The 25,900-nt window shown below is 44.3% G+C and overlaps 1 protein-coding gene across 1 annotated transcript in view; it reads left to right on the top strand.

Annotated features, from left to right (window-relative positions):
- Positions 1-947: 947 nt before the first annotated feature.
- Positions 948-25,900, top strand: part of LOC122540036 (parathyroid hormone/parathyroid hormone-related peptide receptor-like) — a 91,216-nt gene continuing 66,263 nt past the window's right edge. The window contains exons 1-6 of the mRNA XM_087977608.1: positions 948-1,081; positions 1,338-1,380; positions 3,053-3,158; positions 11,420-11,530; positions 12,533-12,654; positions 16,161-16,255. Coding sequence (XP_087833734.1) covers positions 948-1,081; positions 1,338-1,380; positions 3,053-3,158; positions 11,420-11,530; positions 12,533-12,654; positions 16,161-16,255 — 611 coding nt within the window. The remainder of the gene's footprint in view (positions 1,082-1,337; positions 1,381-3,052; positions 3,159-11,419; positions 11,531-12,532; positions 12,655-16,160; positions 16,256-25,900) is intronic.

The raw sequence follows: 25,900 nt of genomic DNA, 5'->3' as shown, positions 1-25,900 counted from the left end.
ACCAAAAACAGAAATTGCCGGTGAAATTCAGCAAGTCTGATAACAATTGTGAGAGAAAACAGTCAATGTTTCAAGATACATGATTCTTCATCAGAACTGGACCTGAAACATTAAGTCTGCTTTCTCTCTGCAGATGCTGACAGTTCTGCTGAGTTTCTTCTGCAAGTCCTCTTTTTGTTTGAGATTTCCAGTGTCTGCAGTTCTTTGGTTTTACATGATGGCAGCTGGAGGCTTCTGAAGATGTTTGAAATTTTTTTTTAGATTTAGATTACTTACAGTGTGGAAACAGGTCCTTCGGCCCAACAAGTCCACACCGACCTGCCGAAGAGCAACCCACCCACACCCAATCCCCTACATTTACCCCTTCACCTAACACTACAGGCAATTTAGCATGGCCAATTCACCTACCCTGCACATCTATGGATTGTGGGAGGAAACTGGAGCACCTGGAGAAAACCCGCACAGACACTGGGAGAACTTGCAAAACTCCACACAGTCACCCGAGGCTGGAATCAAACATGGGTCCCTGGCACTGTGATGCAGCAGTGCTAACCGCTGAGCCACCATGCCACCCTTTCAGTGATAGATTACATGCATGAGGCTGATGTGTGACAGGGTTCACCAGCTTATCTAGGATGTTGAACAGGTGGTAAAGTAGAGCATGAGAGAAGTGCACACTTTATTGCATGATAGGTTGAAGTGTACATGAGATTTTGGAGGAGAGGAATTGAATGAGTGAAACAAAATTGGCTTTGTTGAGGCCCCAATCCTCTTTCATCAAATCAGATATTGTAAAATGCTTTAAAGTGTGGTCATAGTTCATCATTATAGTCTTGTTCAGAGCTGACTCCTTCACATGGTTATAAAGTAACTGCTGTGGAGTGGAATCTGGATGAACTTTGCAGCAGCAGTAAGTCAGTTTGAGACCTTGCATTCTGTACTGTAGCATGGTTACGCAGGCTCCTGATCTGCTGTCTGGGGTCTTTTATGTTCATTTGTGGATTTCTCTCACTCCTGTTACTTTTAGTATTATCTATGCAGCTACTGTTGGAAAACCTGAAGGACATCTCAGAGCCTCAGTGTGAGATTTTAACACATTACAGATCGTGTGTCTGTGAGAGTAGCAGCTGAGGCCTTGTTTGTTATGTCTATAGTTTCAGTTATTAACCAAGAGGAATTAAGGGCAGAGGTATACCAGGTTTTGAGTGTGTGCAGAAGTAATTGAATATGTCTATGGCTTAGAGTTGGCACCTGTTCTATCACTGGAAATACGAACATGTATTGCACTATTTACATCATTTTATTGTTCTTTTATTTCATCACTTTGTGGGCATCAGGGGCAAGACTGGACTCTGTTGTCCATCCACTGACAGCCTTCAGGTGAGTGACATGCTCAGCCATTTCAGAGGGCAGGAAAGTGTCAATAATGTGGCCATGGGTCAGAAGTCACATGTACATTAGGTATGACAGTCTAAATATAAGTGTGACATTTTTATGTGAGTGTGTGAGCATCAGTGTTTGAATATCATTGTCTTAGGCCTGAATATTTCTGATTAATTCGAGAGCCCTACATCAGCTGGAAATGCGTGCCCCCAGGACTGTGTACTGACTGCCAGACTTCCCCTTGAATGCACCCAATGGCAACTAATAGCTTCCAACTCAGTGGGCCAACGTTACCTTTTGCATCAATGACTACAGGGGAAATTGCCAGACAGAAATAAAATCTGATTTTGGGTTACTCGAAAGTATATCAAAATAAAGAAGAGAAAATAATACAAGTAATGTTACTTTTGTTCAAAATATCCTGATGCTGAGGAAACATTGTTTTATTTTATATGCAAACTACCCTGCACTACTGTTCATATATGACTTAGTTGTGATTGTAGTAAACAAAAACATTGAAACCCAATCTGGTAATTCAGGTAATGTTGCTAGTGTTTGAGCCATGTTGTATTCTGTGCTATTATATGTATGTACCATTTTTGTATAAGCTGTTTGTTCATTTTTAACTGGGGAAGAATATTACAGGATCTAGGCATTTTGTTACAATGTCTTCTCTGTTCTGGAGGTATAAGTAAAGTTGGGTGATAATGGCTGCTTGCAATTGAACATGGTTTAGTCTTAATCAGCGCAATTCTCACCAGGGGTTAAAGTTTGAGATCCGTAACACAGGCAAAGGCCTGAAAGGTTGTGTTTTAATATTCTTTGGAATGTGGGTGATGCGATATGTGGCAAGCACCAAGTTAGTCTGCATGACGTATATCATAGTCAGGTTCTTATTGAAATTGATGTCACGTTTATTAATAACACTATTTATTTGGTTGTAATATCACAGACTTATACACATCATCTGGGGTTTATGTTCACTGATGTAATGTACTGATGCATAACTGACTGACTGAGCACATTACAATAAAACAAAGAATTATGGATGCTGAAAACCTGAAACAAAAACAAAAGTTGCTGCAGAATCTCAGCAGGTCTGGCAGTATCCATGTAGAGAGAAACAGAATTAACATTTCAGATCCAGCAACCAGGTTCTGAAGAAGGGTCACTGGACCCATAACATTAACTCTGCTTTCTCTCCACAGATGCTGCCACTCCTGCTGAGTTTCTCCAGCAATTTTTGTGACTGAGCACACCACACTGCCTTTATTACATGCACAGTGTGACTGAAGGTAAGGTGCGTAGCCTTCTACCAGAACATCAAACAATGTAATATCACAAGCTGTCTTAAAGGTTGCAGGTTTGTCAAATCTGGAATCTGTTCTAATAACTAGGCATCGCTGACAGGAACTATCCATTACAGATAGGGACAGGGGGCAGAATGAGAGATTGAGGGCAGAGAAGCATTTAAGGGGTTGGGGGGGAAAGTTCCAGTAGAAGGAAGTCAGGGCTGATGACTGGCAATCAGGGGTCAATGTGAGAGACAGTGGGACAAGGAATCAAGCCAGAAGGAGAAGGTTAAAAAGTCAGGTTAGAGGGCAGGGGGTCACTGGGATAGTGTCAAATTTGTTTTTTGATAGTGTTTCTCATTTCCCTAAACTGACAGGTTGATGCTGATGATGTCATCACTAAAGAGGAGCAAATTTATCGGCTATTTGAGGCAAAGCAAAGTTGTGAAAGGAATCTGAAAAGAAGACCAGCTCAGAAAGCAGGTAAAGTATTCAGAAAGAGCAGCGTCAAATTGCATTTGAACTTCGAAAACTTCTCAACTGGGATAAACAGAGAACTAGGTCAGATTAACTGGACAGAAAAATCAGCAAATAAAACCAGAGAAATGTTGAGAAGATGAATGTGATTCAAAATCAAATTATTCCCACGGTGAGGCAAAGACAGAGCAGTGAAAGTTAACTGCTGCCTCAGAGCGCCAAGGACCCGGGTTCAATTCCAGCCTCGGGGGGGAGGGGGTGACTCTGTGTGGAGTTTGCACGTTCTCCCCATGTCTGCGTGGGTTTCCTCTGTGTGCTCCAGTTTCCTCCCACTGTCCAAAGATGTTCAGGGCAGGGTGAATGACCTACTCTTGGGAAATAAGGCAGAGCAGGTGACTGAGGTGTCAGTGGGGGAGCACTTTGGGGCCAGCGACCATAATTCTAATCGTTTTAAAATAGTGATGCAAAAGGATAGACCAGATCTAAAAATTGAAGTTCTAAATAGGTGGGCGGCACGGTGGCACAGTGGTTAGCACTGCTGCCTCACAGCGCCAGAGACCCGGGTTCAATTCCCGCCTCAGGCGACTCTCTGTGTGGAGTTTGCACATTCTCCCCGTGTCTGCGTGGGTTTCCTCCGGGTGCTCCGGTTTCCTCCCACAATCCAAAAATGTGCAGGTTAGGTGAATTGACCATGCTAAATTGTCCGTAGTGTTAGGTGAAGGGGTAAGTGTAGGAGTATGCGTCTGGGTGGTATACGCTTCGGCGGGTCGGTGTGGACTTGTTGGGCCGAAGGGCCTGTTTCCACACTGTAAGTAATCTAATCTAATCGAATCTAATCTAATCTAATCTAAATCTAATCTAAATTGGAGAAAGGCCAATTTTGACGGTATGAGGCAAGAACTTTCAAAATCTGATTGGAGGCAGATGTTCGCAGGTAAAGGGAAGGCTGGAAAATGGAAAGCCTTCAGAAATGAGATAACGAGAATCCAGAGAAAGTATATTCCTGTCAGGGTGAAAGGAAAGGCTGGTAGGTATAGGGAACGCTGGATAACTAAAGAAATTGAGGGTTTGGTTAAGAAAAAGAAGGAAACAAATGTCAGGTGTAGACAGGATAGATCGAGTGAATCCTTAGAAGTGTATAAAGGAAGTAGGAGTATACTTAAGAGGGAAATCAGGAGGGCAAAAAGGGGACATGAGATAGCTTTGACAAATAGAATTAAGGAGAATCCAAAGGGTTTTTACAAATATATTAAGGACAAAAGGGTAACTAGGTAGAGAATAGGGCCCCTCAAAGATCAGCAAGGTGGCCTTTGTGTGGAGCCGCAGAAAATGGGGGAGATACTAAATGAATATTTTGCATCAGTATTTACTGTGGAAAAGGATATGGAAGATATAGACAGTAGGGAAATAGATGGTGACATCTTGCAAAATGTCCAGATTACAGAGGAGGAAATGCTGGATGTTTTGAAAGGTAAAGGTGGATAAATCCCCAGGACCTGATCAGGTGTACCCGAGAACTCAGTGGGAAAATAGAGAAGTGATTGCTGGGCCTCTTGCTGAGATATTTGTATCATCGATAGTCACAGGTGAGGTGCCGGAAGACTGGAGGTTGGCAAATGTGGTGCCATTGTTTAAGAAGGGTGGTAAAGACAAACCAGGGAACTATAGACCAGTGAGCCTGACCTCAGTGGTGGGCAAGTTGTTGGAGGGAATGCTGAGGGACAGGATATACATGTATTTGGAAAGGCAAGGACTGATTCGGGATAGTCAACATGGCTTTGTGTGTGGGAAATCATGTCTCACAAACTTGAGTGAGTTTTTTGAAGAAGTAACAAAGAGGATTGATGAGGACAGAATAGTAGATGTGATCTATATGCATTAGCAAGGTTAGATCTCATGGAATTCAGGGAACTAGACATTTTGATATAGAACTGGCTCAAAGGTAGAGAACAGAGGGTGGTGGTAGAGGGTTGTTTTTCAGACTGGAGGCCTGTGACCAGTGGAGTGCCACAAGGATCAGTGCTGGGTCCTCTACTTTTTCTCATTTACATAAATGATTTGGATGCGAGCATAAGAGGTACAGTTAGTAAGTTTGCAGATGATACCAAAACTGGAGGTGTAGTGGACAGCGAAGAGAGTTACCTCAGATTACAACAGGATCTGGACCAGATGGGCCAATGGGCTGAGAAGTGGCAGATGGAGTTTAATTCAGATAAATGCAAAGTGCTGCACTTTGGGAAAGCAAATCTTAGCAGGACGTATACACTTAATGGTAAGGTCGTAGGGAGTGTTGCTGAAGAAAGAGACCTTGGAGGGCAGGTTCATAGCTCCTTGAAAGTGGAGTCGCAGGTAGATAGAATAGTGAAGAAGGCGTTTGGTATGCTTTCCTTCATTGGTCAGAGTATTGAGTACAGGAGTTGGGAGGTCATGTTGCAGCTGTACAGGACATTGGTTAGGCCACTGTTGGAATATTGTGTGCAATTCTGGTCTCCTTCCTATCGGAAAGATGTCGTGAAACTTGAAAGGGTTCAGAAAAGATTTACAAGTATGTTGCCAGGGTTGGAGGATTTGAGCTATAGGGAGAGGCTGAACGGGCTGGGGCTGTTTTCCCTGAAGCGCCAGAAGCTGAGGGCTGACCTTATTAGAGGTTTACAAAATTATGAGGGGCATGGATAGGATAAATCGGCAAAGTCTTTTCCCGTTGGGGTTGGGGAGTCCAGAACGAGAGGGCATAGGTTTAGGGTGAGAGGGGAAAGATATAAAAGAGACCTAAGGTTCAACTTTTTCACGCAGAGGATGGTACGTGTATGGAATGAGCTGCCAGAGGAAGTGGTGGAGGCTGGAAAATTGCAATATTTAAGAGGCATTTGGATGGGTATATGAATAGGAAGGGTTTGGAGGGATATGGGCCAGGTGCTGGCAGGCGGGACTAGATTGGGTTGGGATATCTGGTTGGCATGGACGGGTTGGACCGAAGGGCCTGTTTCCATGCTGTACATCTCTATAACTCCATGACTCTAATTGGCCATACTAAAATTGTCCATTGTGCTTGGTGCATTAGTCGGAGGGAAATGGTTCTTGGTGGGTTACTCTTCGGAGGGTCAGCGTGGACTTGTTGGGCCAAATGGCCTGTATCCATACTGTAGGGAATCTAATCTTAAATAAAGCAAAACTTAGTTGAAACACAGAATGGAAAAATAAACTTTTTAGGAAGGCTAAGGAGAATCATACATTACAGAAGATGCCCTTTGGCGATTGAGTCTGTACTACCAAAACTACACTACTATCTACACTAATCTCACTTCCCTGCACTAGACCCATAGCCTTGAATATTATAACACTTCAAGTGCTCATCCAAGTACTTTTTAAAGGTTATGAGACTACCCACCTCACTTACCTTCCAGGTATGCATTCCAGACTCCCACCACCCTCTGGGTGGAAAGAATTTTCCTCAAATTCCCTGTCAAGTTCTTGTCTTTCACCAAATTATGCCCTTTTGTTATTGACCTTTCCCCAAGGGGGAACAGCTGCTTTCTATCCATCATGTCCATGTGCTTGTAATTTTATACAACTCTATCAGGTCCCCCCTCAGCTTTCTTTGTTCCAGAGAAAACAACCTCAGCATATCTAGCCTCTCTTCATAGGGCAACATCCTGGTGAATCTCCTTTGCACCCTCTACAGTGCAGTTACAATTCAGAAAGAAACAAGTGAGCAACAGAGAAATAAGCAAGATCTTTGTTGAACTCAAAAAATAAGGAGTGAGGAGAGAGAACATTGATGAGAAATAAAAAAAGAGGCAATCACTTTGTTGAGATTATATTTTTTAAGTGCATCCAGGACAGATTTTTGTGCCAGAATGTAGACTAGAGATGGGACAGTGCTAGACCTAATCCTAGGGAATGAAGCTGTTTAAGTAGTAGTTAATGGACCCAACATTTTGGCAATAGTGACAATAACTCTGTAATTTTCAAAATCATTGTGGAACAAGATAAGGTTAGCGCAGAACTTTAAATGTCTACATTGTGAGAAGGCCAGTTTTAATATCATTGGACAGAATCTGGCAAACATAATTGGGAGCAGCTATCTGCAGGTAAGTCTAGATTTGGAAAATGAGAATTCTTTTTAAAAGTGGATCAGGGCCAGCATGTTCCTCCAAGAGTGAAGGCCAAGGGCAGCAAGTGCAGGGAATCCTAAATGTCAAGGGACATTGAGAGTTTGATAAAGAAAGAGAGGGAAGCATATGCCAGGTACAAGTGCATGAAAAACAGGGAGGTCCTTCGAAAGTATAGGAGGTGACCTAAAACGGAAAATTGGAGGACAAAGAGGGGCCATTAAATATCCTTGGGTTTTATAAATATATTAAGAGTAAGAGGATTACCAGAGAAAGAGTGGAGCCTATTAGAGACCAAAGGGATAAATCTGGTCTGGGTGAGGTCTAAAATGAATATTTCTCATACAAAGGGGAAAGGTATTGTAGCTGGGGATTTCAGTTGGTGTGGTAAGGTTCTAGAACATGTTAAGATTAACAAAGAGTGGGTATTGCATGTTTTAACAGGCATAAAGGTGCATAAATCCCCAGACCATCATGAGATGCATCCCAGGCTGCTGTAGGAGGTGAGGGAGGATATTGCTGGAGCCCTAGTGGATTTAATACCTCACTGGCCACAGGTGAAATGCCAGATGACTGGAGAAAAGTTAATGTGGTTCCTTTGTTTCGCAAGGGCAGCAGGGATAGGCCAGATAATCACCCACCAATTAGTCTGACATCAGTGGGAGGGAAATTGTTGGAAAACATTCTGAGAGACAGAATTAATCAATGTTTGGGAAGGCAGGAATTAAATCAGGGATAGTCAGCATGGATTTGTTAGAGGGAGATCCTGTCTAATTTAACTGAGATTTATGAAAAGGTGACTAAGTATATTGATGAGGATAGTGCAGTTGATGTGGTTTAAATGGACTTCAGTAAGGCCTTTGATAAGGTCCTAAATGCAAGGCTGAGTGCAAAAGGTAAGAACCAATGACAGCCAAGGAAGGTTTTCAAACTGGATCCAAAATTGGATTGCAAAAGGAGGCAAAGGGTATTGTTGGACGATTGTTCTGTGATTGGAAACCTCTGACCAGCAGTGTATCACAGGGATCAGTGCTGCGACCCTTGCTGTTTGCTATGTACATTAATGACTTGGATATATGACGATACTATGACTTTAAGCGGTATATTGTATTCTGGTTCTTTTATTGAAGAAAGGCTGAGACAGAGGTTATAAGCAGTCTGCTCAAACCTATTAAAGTAAACAGCTTATGAGGCCTTCTTTTATTTTAAATTGGAACAATAGAAGTAACCTGAATGAGTGGGGTCGAGCTCCCACAGAACCAGGATTTTTAGTTTTGCTCTTTCTGCAGTTCTGGGGTCTTGAAGCTAGATATGGAAGTTCTTGTTCCTCTCTCTGTTATAGCTAAAGCTGGGGCTCTCTTCCTGCTGCTAGAATAGCATGTGAGACAATTTGTTTTAATGAATTTGCCTTTCCCAAGGGTGTGTTTATCATAGAATCCCTCCAGTGTGGAAAAAGGCCCTTCGACCCAACAAGTCCACACCAACCCTCTGAGCTGGTTTGGTCTGATCCATTACAAATGTTGATCAAAAATGTTTAATTCTTAAGATGACAAATGACATGAAAATTGGTGGTGTTGTTTACAGTGAGGAGGGTGGTCTGAGGCTTACATTTGATACTGATCAGGCTGTAAATTGGGCAGGCAAGCAATGGCAGTTATTCTCACCTGTTTCTATGCTCTATGAATCAGTGACTCTAATCCTAATAAGTGTGAAGTGATGTGTTTTGGAGGGTCTAACAGGGAAGGATATATACAATAAGTGGTAAGCCTCTAGGAAGTACTGAAGAACAAAGGGACATTGGTTTTAAGACCATAGTTCCCTGAAGGTCAGCACAGGTAGGCAAGGTGGTGAAGAAGGCTTATGAGAGGCCTGTCCTCTGTGAGAGACATAGAATAGAGGTAAACAGATGGAATACTGTGTGCAGTTCTGATTGGCACATTAGCGGAAAGACAGGACTGCACCAAATAGAGTGCAGAGGAGATTCACCAGAAAGGTATCCCCAGTCTCAGTTATGAGGAGAGACTTGATAGACTGGGTTTGTTTTCCCTGGAGCAAAAGAGGTTGAGGGAGCATCTGATTGAGGGATATAATATTATGAGAAGCATAAAGGGGTAAATCATAAGAATAATAAGACTAGAGGACACAAGTTTAAGGTCAGGAGCAAGTGGTTTAACGTAGAACTTAGAATTCCTACAGTGTGGAAACAGCCCCTTCAGCCCAATAAGTCCACACCAACCCTCTGAAGAGTAACCCACCCAGACACATTCCCTTACTCTATTGTCCTATATTTACCCCTGACTAATGCACCTAACCTACACATCCCTGGACACTATGGGCAATTTAGCTTGACCAATTCACCTAATCTGCACATCCTTGGATTGTGGGAGGAAACCAGAGCACCCGGAGGAAACCCACATAGACATGGGGAGCATGTGCAAACTCCACACAGACAGTTGCCCAAGGTTGGAATTGAACATGGGTCCCTGGCGCTGTTAGGCAGCAGTACTAACCACTGAGCTACCGTGCCACCCCAATGAGTAGATTTAGAGGAGATCTGAGAAAAATAAACTTCACCAAAAGGATGGTGGAAATATAGAAGATTTTGTCTGAGAGGGTGGTGGAGGCAGTTACTCTCACCTCTGTGCTCTATGAATCGATGAATCCAAACCCCATGTTAAAGAAGGAGCAAGGTTAGTGGCAATGATATTAGTTGAGGACACAGTTTCAGTTATCATAATGACAATTAGACAACAGAATTAGAGGTGAGAATTTAATACTAAAATTATTGGGGCAACCCACTGGCAAAGGCCCTGGGTTTGGACAGCTGCATCATATATAGCGACAGCCCAAGATCAAATGCTGATCATCATCTTTCAACCATACAGAAGTTGCATGGGAGAACCATCAGGATAAGATCTCCATTCAAAAATATGTAAACCACTTACTTGAATCCATGTCAACTAAATATAAACAGTAACTAATCCTCAAGAGATTTGGACACAAAATTAAATACTGTTCCTGATGCAAGTTTGATAAAGGACTGCAAACCTCTCTCAGGATCTATCTGAGTCCTTCTGTTTCTGCATGCAGCATGATTTATGTAGTGTTCTCCAATTTTAAATTTTCCTTGGACTATAAGAAATCTGATGATTCATCAATAATTCCAACAAGTATTCCGTCTCATATGAATTCTGATTTCAAAGTTCCTTAGTCACTGTTTCAGCTATCTATAGAAATCATTGTAACTGTATCCATGGATTCTCCTGAAAATTGAACATTTCTGTTGAACTTTAATCATCCAAGAATTTTTTTTGTTCCTATGTAGAAGTAATTACCAAAAGATGTTAGAACTTCTTCAAATAAATCTGTGCCTCCTTTCATATGTTGGTGATTTATAAAACCATCCAATATAGAATCTATTGAATACTAATGTATTCATTTGTTCAGCTTCAGACTTTACGTTTAACTTTAAAGCAATTCTGTGCCTTAAGAATTGTTTTCTCCAAGATGTCTAATCCTGTGTCTTATTTGACATTGAATCTTTTTCAATCTTTATTTCTCCATCTATTTCTTCAATTTTTTTTTCTTATTCTTTTGTAAAGCTATTTAAATCGGTAGCATCTCAATGCTGTTTGTAACCTGTTAAATTTGCCCACACAGACTGTTGGCTCTATACATTGGTGGTGGAGAGACTGGAAGTTTATATGTGTCCTGAGGATTTCTGATCAAACCACTTCCTTCAGATTAGTGTCGAGCTTCAGAGAAATAAAGAAAAATGAGTAGGGAAGGGAATGTTTGTGAGTTAGGCAGCTGTTTCAGCTGGAATTATCTGAATGAACAAGATGGTTCAGGAGGGAGAGATTGTGTATTGGGTGGTAAGACACCACATGCATGGATATGCATGAAGCCTCAGGCTGCTTGAGTCTTCCATTTGTGGAGTTAGTGAATATGGCAGTGACCACTCTCTCTCGAGGCAGCTCCAGGATTTCTGTTTTCACAGCAGTTCCTGGTGCTGTGTTTCTCTAAAAACAAGCTGAGGATATTGGTGGGAGCTTCCCCATCCTCTCTGTTGGTTTTCACTGCACCTTGATTGTTTACTAATCTGTGACTTGCTGAAATGTTTGATAATGTTTGCTCTTTTTTGTGTCTATGCAGGTGTCAGTTGCAGGCCTGAGTGGGATGGTATAGTGTGCTGGCCCCTGGGGATCCCCAACAAGAGTGTCTCGGTCTCCTGTCCTGAGTATATTTATGATTTTAACCACCAAGGTAACTACACAGACTGTAGTCTGCTTCCACTGATTGCTAATAACTGACTTACACTGTGTGTCTGACTGTTCATGCTGTCTGCTTTCACTGATTCCTGACACTGAATGTAATCACATTCTCTGTAATACTGACAGTGAGTGAAAGAATGGGGAATGTACAATAGAGAGAATTGGACAAGTGTGTATTTGCTGAGGATTGCAAGGCTGGAGGAGCTTACAGAGATGATGAAAATTTGGAGTTGAAGTATTGAGTACTGGGAATCAAAGTAGGGCAGCATGTGCAGGAATGATTTTGGGACTTTAGTGCAGAATTCGGTCTAAAAATGGTCTTTTAATCCTTTGTGTGCACTTTTTGTTATACATGTTAAGGGAAGAAGAATAGTCACTGATCAAACACTTACTATCTACTTTTTTATGTCTAAGATTTTGTTGAAGACACTTGGAGGATTGCGAACCCCCCTTTGACTCTGTTCCCACTCTGACTGCTCTGCCTCTGATCTATTATATCCAACCTCCCAACCTCTGTTCAAAGGCAACAGGACAGCAGTAAAGCTGGGGGAAAATGATGGTTGATGGGGTTTGGGAGACTGAGAAAGAGAAGTGAAAGGACGCACACATGGTATAGCATCAAAGGCAGGGAAAAGGAGAGAAGGCCCTGGTGAGTGAATAGAAAGTAAAAGAGGTATAGAATGAATGGACATGGGTCTAGAATGACATCTGAAATGTGCAGAAAAAAGGAACTTAGGGAGACATATTAATAAGCATTAGAAATGAGTTGATATTTTGATTTATAAATGAATGTCCCAATTAGTCCAGAGTTATCGTTGAAGCCTAGACAAAGTCAATGTCTGGACCATTTGAATTCAGCTAGAAGTTTCTATGAACAGTGTTGGATCTGGCTGTGGAGAGCCACTGGATCCATGAGGTGTTTGCAGGACTGCTGCTGCAAGGTGTTTGGTGGAATCTTTTATCATAAATCTAAATGTTGCCTTTCTCCTGACAGGTAATGCCTATCGCAAGTGCAACATACATGGGGACTGGGAGTTAGTCCCCAGCATTAACAGAACTTGGGCAAACTACACAGAATGCACCAAGTTCCTGAAGCCTGACCATTGGCACCATAAGGTAAACAACAAATAAGCAACATTACTCATTTAACCAAGAGTGACTGTTTATTTACAAGCCAAATCTTCAACTCTACTACAAACTTTACAAGTAGCTATAAGTACCAGATACAGCAAAAGCATGGATACTGACAACATCCAGTTATAGTAAAAGAGGTATAGAATGAAAGGACATGGGTCTAGAATGACACCTGAAATGTGCAGAAAAAAGGAATTTATATTTATTATTAGATTAGATTACTTAGTGTGGACACAGGCCCTTCAGCCCAACAAGTCCACACCGACCCACCGAAGCACAACCCACCCAGAACTATTCCCCTACATTTACCCCTTCACCTAACACTACGGGCAATTTTAGCATGGCCAATTCACCTGCACATTTTTGGACTGTGGGAGGAAACCGGAGCATCCAGAGGAAACCCACGCAGACACGGGGAGAATGTGCAAACCCCACACAGTCAGTCGCCAGAGGCGGGAATTGAATCCAGGTCTCCAGTGCTGTGAGGCAGCAGTGCTAACCACTGTGCCACCGTGCCGCTTAGGGAGACATATTAATAAGGATTAGAAATGAGATGATATATTGATTTATAAATGAATGTTCCAATCAGTCCAGAGTTATTGTTGAAGCCCAGACAAAGTCAATGTCTGGACAGTTTGAATTCAGCTAGAAGGGGCGGCACCGTGGTTAGCACTGTTGCCTCACAGCGCCAGAGACCCGGGTTCAATTCCTGCCTCAGGCGACTGACTGTGTGGAGTTTGCACATTCTCCCCGTGTCTGTGTGGGTTTCCTCGGGTGCTCCGGTTTCCTCCCACAGTCCAAAAATGTGCAGGTCAGGTGAATTGCCCGTAGTGTTAGGTGAAGGGGTAAATGTAGGGGAATGGGTCTGTGTAGGTGCGCTTCGTTGGGTCGGTGTGTTGGGCTGAAGGGCCTGTTTCCACACTGTAAGTAATCTAATCTAAGTATTGTAGGTACCTGCCCCAGAATTAGCTGCAACTCTAGGCAAGCAGTTCTTGCACAGATACAACACCTGAAAAGATGGAACCTCTTCCAGCTGTTTCCTGCCTTCCAAATGTAGAGTCTGTACAGCACAGATAATTACCACCTCGTTAACCTGCTCTCAATCATCAGTGAAGTGTTGGAAAGTGTCATTAACAATGCTATCAAGCAGCACCTGCTCAGCAATAACCTGCTCAGTTTGGGTTCTGCCAGGGTCACTCAGCTCCTGACCACAGCCTTGGTTCAAACATGGACAAAAGAGAAGTGAAGTGAAGTGAGTGTGACAGCCCTCGATATCAAAGCAGTATTTGGTCAAGAGTGACTTCAAGGAACCCTAACACGGCTGAAGTAAATGGGACGGAGGGTAAACTTCATTATTGATTTCAGTTCTAGGACATTCTGCAGAAGCTTCTCAGGGCAGGATCCTGGCCCTAACTAAGTTCTCCTGCTTCATCAATGACCTTTTGTCCATTATATGGTCAGAAGTGGGAATGATCGCCAATGATTACACAATAGTGAGTTCTTTCCGCAATTCCTCAAATAATGTGATAAAAGCAGCTAAGAGAATATGAATCATATAGTGTGTAATTCACCTCTCGACTCCCCAAAGCCTATCCACCATCTACAATTCACAAGTCAAGGGTGTGATAGAATACTCCCCACTTGCCTAGATAAGTGCAGCTCTAATAACAATCAAGAATCAACACCATCCAGGACGAAACAGTTTGCCTGTTCGGCACCGTATCCACTACCTTCATGATTTATTCCCTTCACCACCAATACACAGTGGCTGCAGTGTGTATCATCTACGTGATGCACTGCAGAAATTCAGCAAGGCTCTTTAGACAGTACCTTCCAAGCCTCTATCACCTTGAAAGACGGGGGATATAAATACATGGGAACACCATCACCTGCAAGATCCCATTCAATCCACACTCCATCCTGGAATTCCATTATGGGTCTACATACAACACATAGACTGTAGCAGTTCACGAAGGCTGCTCACCACCATTCTCAAGGGCAACTAGGTATGGCCCATTGATGCCTGGACCTGTTCGATACTGTGCCATATTCTCAGTGAATGGCCTTTGAATCTAGACAAGCCAATGCTCTGACACCACTCTCACAGACACACCACACCCACAGACCCACCACACCCACAGACCCACCACACCCACAGACCCACCACACCCACAGACCCACCACACCCACAGACCCACCACACCCACAGACACACCACTCTCACAGACACACCACTCTCACAGACCCACCACACGCACAGACCCACCACACCAACTGACCCACCACACCCACAGACCCACCACACCCACAGACCCACCACATCCACAGACCCACCACACCCACAGACCCATCACACCCACAGACCCATCACACCCACAGACCCATCACACCCACAGGCCCATCACATCCACAGACCCACCACACCCACAGACCCACCACACTCACAGACCCACCACACTCACAGACCCACCACATCCACAGACCCACCACACCCACAGACCCACCACACCCACAGACCCACCACACCCACAGACCCACCACACCCACAGACCCACCACACCCACAGACCCACCACATCCACAGACCCATCACATCCACAGACCCACCACACCCACAGACCCACCACACCCACAGACCCACCACACCCACAGACTCACCACACCCACAGACCCACCACACCCACAGACCCACCACACCCACAGACCCATCACACCCACAGACCCATCACATCCACAGACCCATCACATCCACAGACCCATCACATCCACAGACCCACCACATCCACAGACCCACCACATCCACAGACCCACCACATCCACAGACCCACCACATCAACAGACCCACCACATCAACAGACCCACCACATCAACAGACCCACCACACCCACAGACCCACCACACCCACAGACCCACCACACCCACAGACCCACCACACCCACAGACCCACCACATCCACAGACCCATCACATCCACAGACCCATCACATCCACAGACCCACCACATCCACAGACCCACCACATCCACAGACCCATCACATCCACAGACCCACCACACCCACAGACCCACCACACCCACAGACCCACCACACCCACAGACCCACCACACCCACAGACCCACCACACCCACAGACCCACCACACCCACAGACCCACCACACCCACAGACACACCACATCCACAGACACACCACATCCACAGACACACCATGGCCATAGCCTTTCCTGCACCCACCCCAGCTGATTAAGTCCTTCACATTTGAAAACTAGTTGCATCATTGATACTGACACCATGCTGAGTTAGGAATTGGAAATTATTCAGGTGAGGAGATCCTAATGCCAGTTTGAAAATGCAGTCCCTGGTTGTCTGGTGGGAGGGAGTGTGGGCCTTGGCATAGAACCAGTGATGAATGCTGAGCTATAATGTTGGAAATGCATTGAAGTTGTTCACTTTATGCAAGACTCTCACATCAAGATTCTCATTTATCCCCTCAGGAAGTATTTGAGCGTCTCCACCTGATCTACACGGTGGGATATTCTATCTCATTGGTCTCGCTGTTGGCTGCTGTCTCTATACTCAGTTACTTCAAGTAAGAATATGGTCATTACCTCACACCATCAGACTGCATTTTAGCAGGAATTCTTCATTGTTGAAATGTTCTGTTTCTCAGGCGCTGTATGGACAGACCCATCTTGGTGGGTGGGTGGCCCTAGGTGGGATGGATGGGATGGAGGGAGCGGGGAATTTGTGGAGGTGGTGGGGGGGAGGTGTGGTGGTGGGGATAGAGTGGGGGTAGGGATTGGGGGACAGTATGGATCAGGAGTCACACTCACATTGAGGGGAAGTACACTGCTGCTCATAAAACAAAGAGGCATCAATGCCCCACACCAGAACCCAGCCTTAAGTCCCATACAGCAGCAAATTAGACGCCTAAATGTAGTTCAATATCCCAGTCCCATCTCAATCACCCCTCTCATATTCCCCACCCCCCACCCCTTTCTGTGTCAGAGAAGTCACTACTCTCTGGGTGAAGATCTTTCTCTCGAGCTCAGTCCTAAATCATAGACATTATAGTATTTCCAGTATAAAAGGGGGCCATTTGACCCACCATGTCTCTCCGAGCTCTCGAAAGAGCTACCCATTCTCCAACCCTATTTCTATGGTCATCTAACTTCACTTTCAAATAAATATCAGGGTCACTTTTGAAACCTCCTATGGAATCTGCCTCCCAGGCAGCGCATTCCAAATGCTAACAACTCTGAGTAAGGATATTTCTCTTTATCACACTCATAGCTCTATTGCTGACAGTCTTGAAAATTGTGACCCCAAGTTACTGGCATACCAAATAGTGGAAACAATATCCTTCTTGATGCTGGCACAATTGTTCATCATATTGAACGCATCATTAAAGTTGCCTCTTAAATCTCTTCTGTTCCAAGGAATTTCTCTAATCCTTCCTTGTATCTAAATTCCCTTATTCCTGATATCCCTCTAGTAAATTGTCTTTGGACTCTCTCCAGGGTTTTATCATCCTTCCCTAAATAAAGCCTAGAACAGAACACATTACTCCAAATGTGGTCTGATTAATGGCTTGTAGAGATGTAGCATCACTTCATTGCTTTTCTATGCTATGCCCCTATTAAGAACCCAAAGATCCTCCAAGTCTTAACAAATGTATCAACTTGTCTAGCCACCTTAAGAGAATCATGGACATCCTTCTGCTCCTAAATTCCTCTCAAAGTTGGACCACGGAGCTTGTGTTTTCCCTCCTTGTTTCTTCTACAAAATACATTATCTCAGGTTTCTCTGCACTGAATTTCATCTGTCTGGTGTCTACCCATTTGGCCAACTTTTAGATGCCCCTCTGAAGCAGCTCGACGTCATCCTCACAATTCAGTATTCTTCTTAACTTAGTATCATCTGAAAATTTACAGACCCTTCAAGACCCATCTCCCAACTGTTTATATAAATCTGAAAAGGCAAGGGTCCCAGTACTGATCTGTGGAACACCTTTTCTCCATCATCTCTATTCTGAGGAATACCCATCTATACCTACCCTCTGTCTCTTGTCTTTTAGACAACTTCTAATCTGTGCTGCCAAGGACCTATCAATCCCAAACAACTTTAATCTGCCAATGTGACACCATATCAAATGCTTTCTGAAGGTCCAAATATACAACATCCACTGCACTACCTCTGTCACCTCATCAAAGAATTCATTTAATTTGTCAGACACAACCTGATCTTGACAGTCATATTGACTGTCTAATAACTTATTTTTCTCTGTGTATATTTACCTTACCTGTATTCTAGCCTCTATTGGTTTTTACACTGTTGATGTCAAATGATAGGTTTGCTGTTTCCTGGGTTATCCTTTGCCTCTTTCTTTAAAAACAGTGTTATATTCACTCCAGTCCCCTGGGATTAATCCTGTGTTCAGAGAGGCCTGGAAAATTTCTGCCAATGGCTCCACAATTTGCTCCTTTACCTCTGTCGGCAATCTAGGATGCATCCTATCTGGTTAGAGACAAAAAAAACTGCAGATGCTGGAATCCAAAGTAGACAGGCAGGAGGCTAGAAAACAGCAAGCCAGGCAGCTTCAGGAGATGCAAAAGTCGACGTTTCAGGTGTAACCCTTCTTCAGGACTGAGGGTGGGTGTAGGGGATGCTGCAGAGAAAGACGATGGCAGAGGCCAGGTGGCGAAGTGTGGATAAGTGAAGATGGGCAGAGGGCATGACCTGGCTGATTGATGGGAGAAATGAATCTGGTTGGTGGCTGAGAGGAATGGAAGGGGGGGAGAGGTGGGGAAGGAAGTTGGGGGAAGGGAAGGGAGATTATTTGACATTGGAAAATTCAATATTGAGTCCTCCGGGCTGTAGGCTGCCCAGGAAGAAGATGAGGTGTTGTTCCTCTAATTTGTGGTTTGGTTCATTGTGGCAATGGAGGAGGCCAAGGATGGTCATGTTGGAAAGGGAGTGGGAAGGGGAATTAAAATGGGCTGTGACTGGGCCTGGCTTAGATGCTCAGTGAAACGTTCCCCAAGTTTACATTTGGTCTCCCCAATGCAATGAAGATCACATCGGGAGCACCTGATGCAGTAAACCAGGTTGGAAGAGAGGCAAGTGAACCTCTGTCTCACCTGGAAGGACTGTTTGGGGCCCGCGATGGAGGTGAGGGGGCTGGTGTACCAGTAGATTTTGCACCTTTTCTGGTTGCAGCGAAAGGTACCTGGGGATTCAAGGGGTTTGGATGGGAAGTAGTTGGAATTGGCGGAAGTATTTAAGAATACTTGGTGGGGGTGGGGTCTAGTTGCAATTGCCAGTGTTTTTCCAACTAGAATCCATCACCAAGAACCTCTTCCTGTCCCCACCCCTCTCTGCCTTCCACAAAGACCATTCCCTTCGACAGTCCTTGGTTTGCGCCACTCAGTTACCCCCAGGTACCTTCCCCTGCAACCGGAGAAGATGCAAAACCTGCCGGTACACCACCCCCTCACCTCCATCCAAGTAGCCAAACAATCCTTCCAGGTGAAACAGAGGTTCACCTGTCAACCTGCCAATCTCTTCCAATTTACTGCATCAGGTGCTCTTGATGTGGCCCTCCCTACATTGGGGAGACTAATTGTAAACTTAGGGAACGGTTCGCTGAGCATCTCAGCCGGGCCCACAGGGGCCAACCGGATCTCTCAGTCATCACCCATTTTAATTCCCCCAACCACTCCCTTTCCTATAAAACCATCCTTGGCCTCCTCCATTGCCACAATGAACCAAACCGCAAATTGGAGGAACCGCACCTCATCTTCTGCCTGGCCATCCTGCAGCCTGGAGGGTTCCATACTGAGTTCTCCAATTTCAAGCAACCTCCCTTTCCATTCCCTCTCTCCCTTTCCAGCCCATCTCCCTCCCTTCTGCTCCTCTCAGCCACCTACAGGATTCATTCCTCTCATTGACCAACCAGGTCGAACCGTCTGCCTGTCTTCACCTATCCCCACTTCACCACCCTGCCCCTGCCATCCCCTTTATCTCCAGCAACCCCTACACCCACCGCCAATCCTGAAGAAGAATTTCATCCAAAACATTGATTTCTGCATCTCCTGATGCTGCCTGGTTTGCTGTGTTCTTCCAGCCTCTTTCTTGTTTATTTTGCATCTTGTCTGGGCCAGGCCACTTCTCTACCTGGAGTGCTGCCAGCCTTTGTACTACCCCTTCATTATCTATCACTGTATTGGTCAGCTGCTCAATGCCCACATTTTCAATTGGAGTCATCGTCACCATCTTCTACTTTGGTAAAGACAGAAGCAAGGTACTCATTTAGTACCTCTGCCATACCCTTTACTTCAGTGAGCAGCTTGTTCATTATGAACCCCACTCTGTCCTTCAGGAACCTTTTGCTATTAATATGTTTGAAGAACATTTTACTGTTTGTTTTAGCTCAGCCTGCCATCCTTTCCTCATACTTCCTTTCAGCCTTCCTCATTATGAGCCTTCGTCTCTCTCCTGTATTCGAGACGTGTCTCCTGATTTCTATTGTCAGTATTATTCTGGTATGCATCACATGCCTCCTTTATCCTCCTTATTTTCTCATCAATATCCTTAGTCATCCAGAGTATCGAGCTTTGGATACCCTGTATTTATTTCCCATAGGAATGTACCTGTTTTGCAACTGATTCAACCAATTAGAAGGTTTCCCTTTTCATCCATGTTTTATTTACCAAAATGAATTTCTAATCAACTTACCCCAAGTCAACTCTTATACCACTAAAATCTATTCTTTTCCAGTCTGGAATCTTAATCATTAACTGATTTTTATTATTTTGCAAGTTGAAATTTAATATGTTATGATTGCTATTTCCCAAAGGCTTCCCCACTCTGATGTTTTCCACTTGGCCTACCGGATTTCCTCGGACCTTCCCCATCCCAGGTCGGACTGGAAGTGCACTGTTCCAGAAAGTTCTTCTACACACATAGCGGGAATTTTTTTCCTTTCCATGCCATACCCTGTACCTTTTTTCCCAATCTATTCTAAGGTAATTTAAATCACTAATTACCCTATTGTCCTGCAGAATTTCATAATCTGCCTATAAATGCTCTCTTCTACATCCTCCCACTATTTGGAGGTCTCTAATAAATATCCAAAAAGATCACAACTCCCTTCTTGTTTTTCACCTTTAACTGTATAGATTCTAATTCAGTAACAAAATCTTGTTCAAGACTGCTACACACCTCCCTTTATACCCATCCTGTTTCTACGAAAATCGTTATAGCCTGGGATGCTAAGTAGACAATGCTGTTCTGGCTTGAGCCACATATCTGTCAATGCCATTATGTTATATTCTCCTAGATCAATTTCTGCTTCCAGTTCCTCAATTTTGTTCATGATACTTCATGCATTTACACACATATGATTTAACCCAGCCCTTATCTCTTTCTATGTTCACGATCTATCTCATTTGCTTAAACTGTACCTTGCCGGTCATCAGGAACTTCCTCCTGCACTTACCCTGTCTAGACCTGTTCGAATTTTATAGGTTTCCAAGGGATCCAAAAGGAGAACTAAGAACAAAAGGGAAGTGCAGCACAGAAACAGGCCATTTGGCCCTCCAAGCCTGTACCAATCATCATGCCCTAACTAAACTAAAAAACAAACCTTCTGCCTATGTTTGGTCTGTATCCCTTTATTCCCTCCCTATTCATGTAACCATCCAGATGCCTCTTGAATGGCACTAACATACCTGCTTCAACCACCTCTTCTGGCACTGTGTTCCAGGCTCCTACCACACTCTGGGTGAAAAACATCCCTCAAACATCTCCCTTTACCTGTCCTCCTCTCCCCCGATCCTGTCACCTCTTGGTAATTGAAACTTCAACCCTGGGAAAAAGCCTTTGACTATCCACCCTATCTATGCCTCTCATAATTGTGTAGACCTCTATCAGATCTCCTCTCAGTCACTGTCTTTCCAGTGAAAACTATCACTGTTTTAATCTTTTTTAACCTTTCCTCAGAGTCAATACCCTCGAGACCAGGCAACATCCTGGTGAACCTTCTCTGCACTGTATCCAAATCTTCCACATCCTCCTGGTAGTGTGGCAACTAAAACTGCACCCAATACTCCAAATGCTGCCTAATCAGGGTTTTATAGAGCTACAATAGGGTATGCCAACTCTTGTACTCCATGACCTGGCTGATAAAGGCAAGCATGTCATATGCTTTCTTAATCACCCTGCCGCCTGTGGACCTGCCCACCCAGATCCGTCTGCATGGTAATGTTCCTAAGGTTTCGAACTGCTTACAGTATAGTTCACACCTAAATTTGATTCTCCAAAATGCATCACTGCACATTGGTCTGGATTAAACTCCAACTGCTATTTCTGTGCCCAAGTTGCCAATCTATCTATATCCCGTTGTAACTTTCACAATTGTTGGCACTATCAGCAACTCCACCAATCTTCATGTCATGATTAGATTAGATTAGATTAGATTAGATTAGATTACTTACAGTGTGGAAACAGGCCCTTCGGCCCAACAAGTCCACACCGACCCGCCGAAGCGCAACCGACCCATACCCCTACATTTACCCCTTACCTAACACTACGGGCAATTTAGCATGGCCAATTCACCTGACCTGCACATCTTTGGACTGTGGGAGGAAACTGGAGCACCCGGAGGAAACCCACGCAGACACGGGGAGAATGTGCAAACTCCACACAGTCAGTCGCCTGAGGCGGGAATTGAACCCGGGTCTCTGGCGCTGTGAGGCAGCAGTGCTAACCACTGTGCCACCGTGCCACCCACAAACTTAATCAGCCACACACATTTTCGTCCAGATTATTTATATATACTACAAACAACAAAGGACCTAAGACACTTCCCTGTGGAACATCTCTAGTTACTGGTCTCCATTCTGAAAGACACCCTTTTGCCACTTCTATGACCAAGCCAGTTTTGTATCCATCTTGCCAGCTCACCCAGAATCCCATGTGATTTTAGTTTTCGTACCAATCTGCCATATGGGACTTTATCAAATGCCTTACTAAAGTCCATATAAACTACATTCACAGCCCTTCCTTCATCAATTATCTCTGTCACCTCTTCAAAAAATTCAATCAGTTTGGTGAGACATGACCTTTCCCATATAAAACTATGTGACAGCACAGTGGCTCAGTGGTTAGCACTGCTGCCTCACAGCACCAGGGACCTCTGATACGATTCCAGCCTCGGGCGACTGTCTGTGTGGAGTTTGCACGTTCTCCCCGTGTTTGCGTAGGTTTCCTCTGGGTGCTCCAGTTTCCTCCCACAGTCCAAAGTTATGCAGGTTAGGTGAATTGGCCATGCTAAATTATCCATAGTGTTCAGGGATGCATAGGTTAGGTGCATTAGTCAGGGGTAAATGTAGAATAATAGGGTAGGGGAATGGGTCTGGGTGGGATACTCTCTGGAAGGTCGAAAGTCACTCACCACAACTATCCAGCCTTTTTCACACCTTTCTAATATTTGACTGCATATCTGCTCCTCTGTCTCCTGTTGGCTGTTGGGAGGTCTATAGAAAACTCCCAGCATTGTGGTTTGATCCTTCCTATTCCTGAGCTCACTGCAAGATCCCTCAACATAGCTGTGATGTGATCCCTAATCAGCAATGCTGCTCCCTCATTCCTTTTGTTTCCCTTTCTGTTTCATCTAAAACAGTGCACGTCCTGTCCCTCCTTTAACCACGTCTCTGTAATGACAATAACATCATAATTCCATGCTGTACTCCATGCTCTTAGTTCATCTGTCTTACCTGTTACGTTTCTTACATTGAAGTCAATGCACTCCCAACCTCCAGTCCCTCTGAGCCCCGCGACTTCCCTCTGCTTGCTATGCATACCTCAGTCTCACTTTGTCCTCAGTCCCTGCACTTACTGGCCTGTTGTTTCAGTTCCCATCCCAACTCGTTCTTCTAAATCCTATGATTCAAGCAGAGAATGGAGATAAGGGGGTCTTTTTCAGAATGGCATCCAGTGACCAGTAGAGTTCTGCAGGATTCGGTGTCCAGTAACGATCTGGACAAAGGAACGGAGGGCATTGTTGTGAAGTTTGCAGATGACATAAAGACAGGTGAATGTTGAGGAAGTGGGGAGGCTGCAGAAGGACTTGGACAGGCTTGGACAGTGAGTAAAGTGGCAAATGAGAAAAGGTGGAAACGTGTGAGATTATGCATTTTGGCAGGAAGACTAGAGATATAGACAATTTTCTAAGTAAAGAAAGACTTTGGAAATATGAAGCACAAAGGGACTTAGAGGTCCCAGCTCAGGATTGTCTTAAGGTTAACGTGGCAGTTAGGAAGGCCATTATTGGAATACGGCATGCAATTCTGCTTTCCCGGCTACAGGAAGGACGTTGTGAAACTTGAAAGGGTTTGGGAAAGATTTAAAAGGTTGGAGGGTTTGAGCTACAGGGAGAGGCTGGGGCTATTTTCGCTGGAAGATCAGAGACTGAGGGATGACCATATCGAGGTTTATAAAATCATGAGGGGCATGGCTAGGGTAAATAGATATGGTCTTTTCCCTGGGGTGGGGAAATCCAGAACTAGAGGTCATAGGTGTAGGGTGAGAGGTGAAAGATTTAAAGTGGACCTAAGGGCAACTTTTTCATACAGTGCATGTATAGAATGAGCTGCCAGAGGAAGTGGTGGAGGCTGGTACAATTCACAACATTTAAAAGGCATCTGGATGGATATATGAATAGGAAGGGTTTAGAGGGATATGGGCCAAGTGCTGGCAAATGGGACTAGATTTATTTAGGATATCTGGTCAGCATGGACAGGTTGGACTTAAGGGTCTGCTTCCATGCTTCCATGCTGTACATCTCTTTGGGGAGGCATTGGTGTAGTGGTAATGTCACTGGGCTAGTAATTCACAGCCTCAGGCTAACATTTTTTGTGGGTGGCATGATGCCTCACAGAGCCAGAGACCCAGGTTCAATTCCCGCTTCGGGCAACTGTCTCTGTGGAGTTTGCACATTCTCCTTGTGTCTGCATGGGTTTCTTGCCACAGTCCAAAAATGTGCAGGTTAGGTGAGTTGGCCATGCTAAATTGCCTGTAGTGTTAGGTGAAGGGGTAAATGTAGGGGAATGGGTCTGGGTGGGTTGCTCTTCGGAGGGTCGGTGTGGACATGTTGGGCCGAAGGGCCTGTTTCCACACTGTAAGTAATCAAATCTAATGACTCTAAATGCAATGTTAGCATTTATTTTGAGAGGATATGTAGTACTGAGGCTGTATAAGGCTCTAGTCAAAACATTTGGAATATTGTGAGCAGTTTTGGGCCCATATCTAAGAAAGGATACCTGGCCTTGGACGGTGTCCAGAGGAGATTTACAAGAATGATTCCAGGGATGAAAGGCTTTTTATATGAGGACTCTGGGTCTATACGATGGAGTTTAGAAGAATAGGTGGAGATCTCATTGCAACTAATAGAATACTGAGAGGCTTGGCTAGAGTAGACATGGAGAAGGTATTTCCACTAATGGGAGAGGCTAGGACCAGGGGGCACAGCCACAGGGTGAAGGGATGACCCTTTGTAAATGAGATGAGGAGGAATTTCCTCAGCCAGAAGGTGGTTAATCTGTAAAACTTATTACTACAGTAAGTATGGAGCACAAATCATTGACTGCATTTCCCTCCCTAATTGGAATTCCCTTCCTAAAGGCATCATGGGTCAACCCAGAGCAGGTGGACTGCAGTGATTCAAGAAGGCAGCTCACCACCACCACCTTCAACTGGATATGGGCAATAAATACTGGCTAGCCAGTGACACCTGAATCCCACACACAAATAAAAAACTAAGAGATAGATAGATTCTTGATTCGTAAAGGGATCAAATGTTATTGGGAGAAGGCAGGAGAATGGGGTTGAAAATATAATTGGCTATGATTCACTGGTGGAGCAGACTTGATGGGCCAAATAGCCTAATTCTGCTCCTACATCTTATTAGAGTGTTATTGTTTCTCCTCTTACATCAGTTCTGCCATCCCTGGAATCATGAGTGGCGTTCTATTAGAAATGTGGATGTACACACCAGTCAGTGACAGTAGACAGGCAGGTGCAGCAAGCAATTAGGAACGCAAATGATGTGTTGGCCTTCATTGCATGAGGATTTCAGTTCAAAACTAGGGATGTCTCACTGCAGTTATACAGGGCCCTGGTGAGATCACAACTGGAGTATTGCATGTAGTTTTAGTCACCCTATCAAAGGAAG

This window comes from Chiloscyllium plagiosum, unplaced genomic scaffold (genome assembly GCF_037043375.1).
Source record: "Chiloscyllium plagiosum isolate Xiang-an unplaced genomic scaffold, Cpla_swu_hap1 HiC_scaffold_32, whole genome shotgun sequence".
In the NCBI taxonomy this organism is placed as follows: domain Eukaryota; kingdom Metazoa; phylum Chordata; class Chondrichthyes; order Orectolobiformes; family Hemiscylliidae; genus Chiloscyllium; species Chiloscyllium plagiosum.
This window is presented reverse-complemented; position numbering and strand designations above follow the sequence as displayed.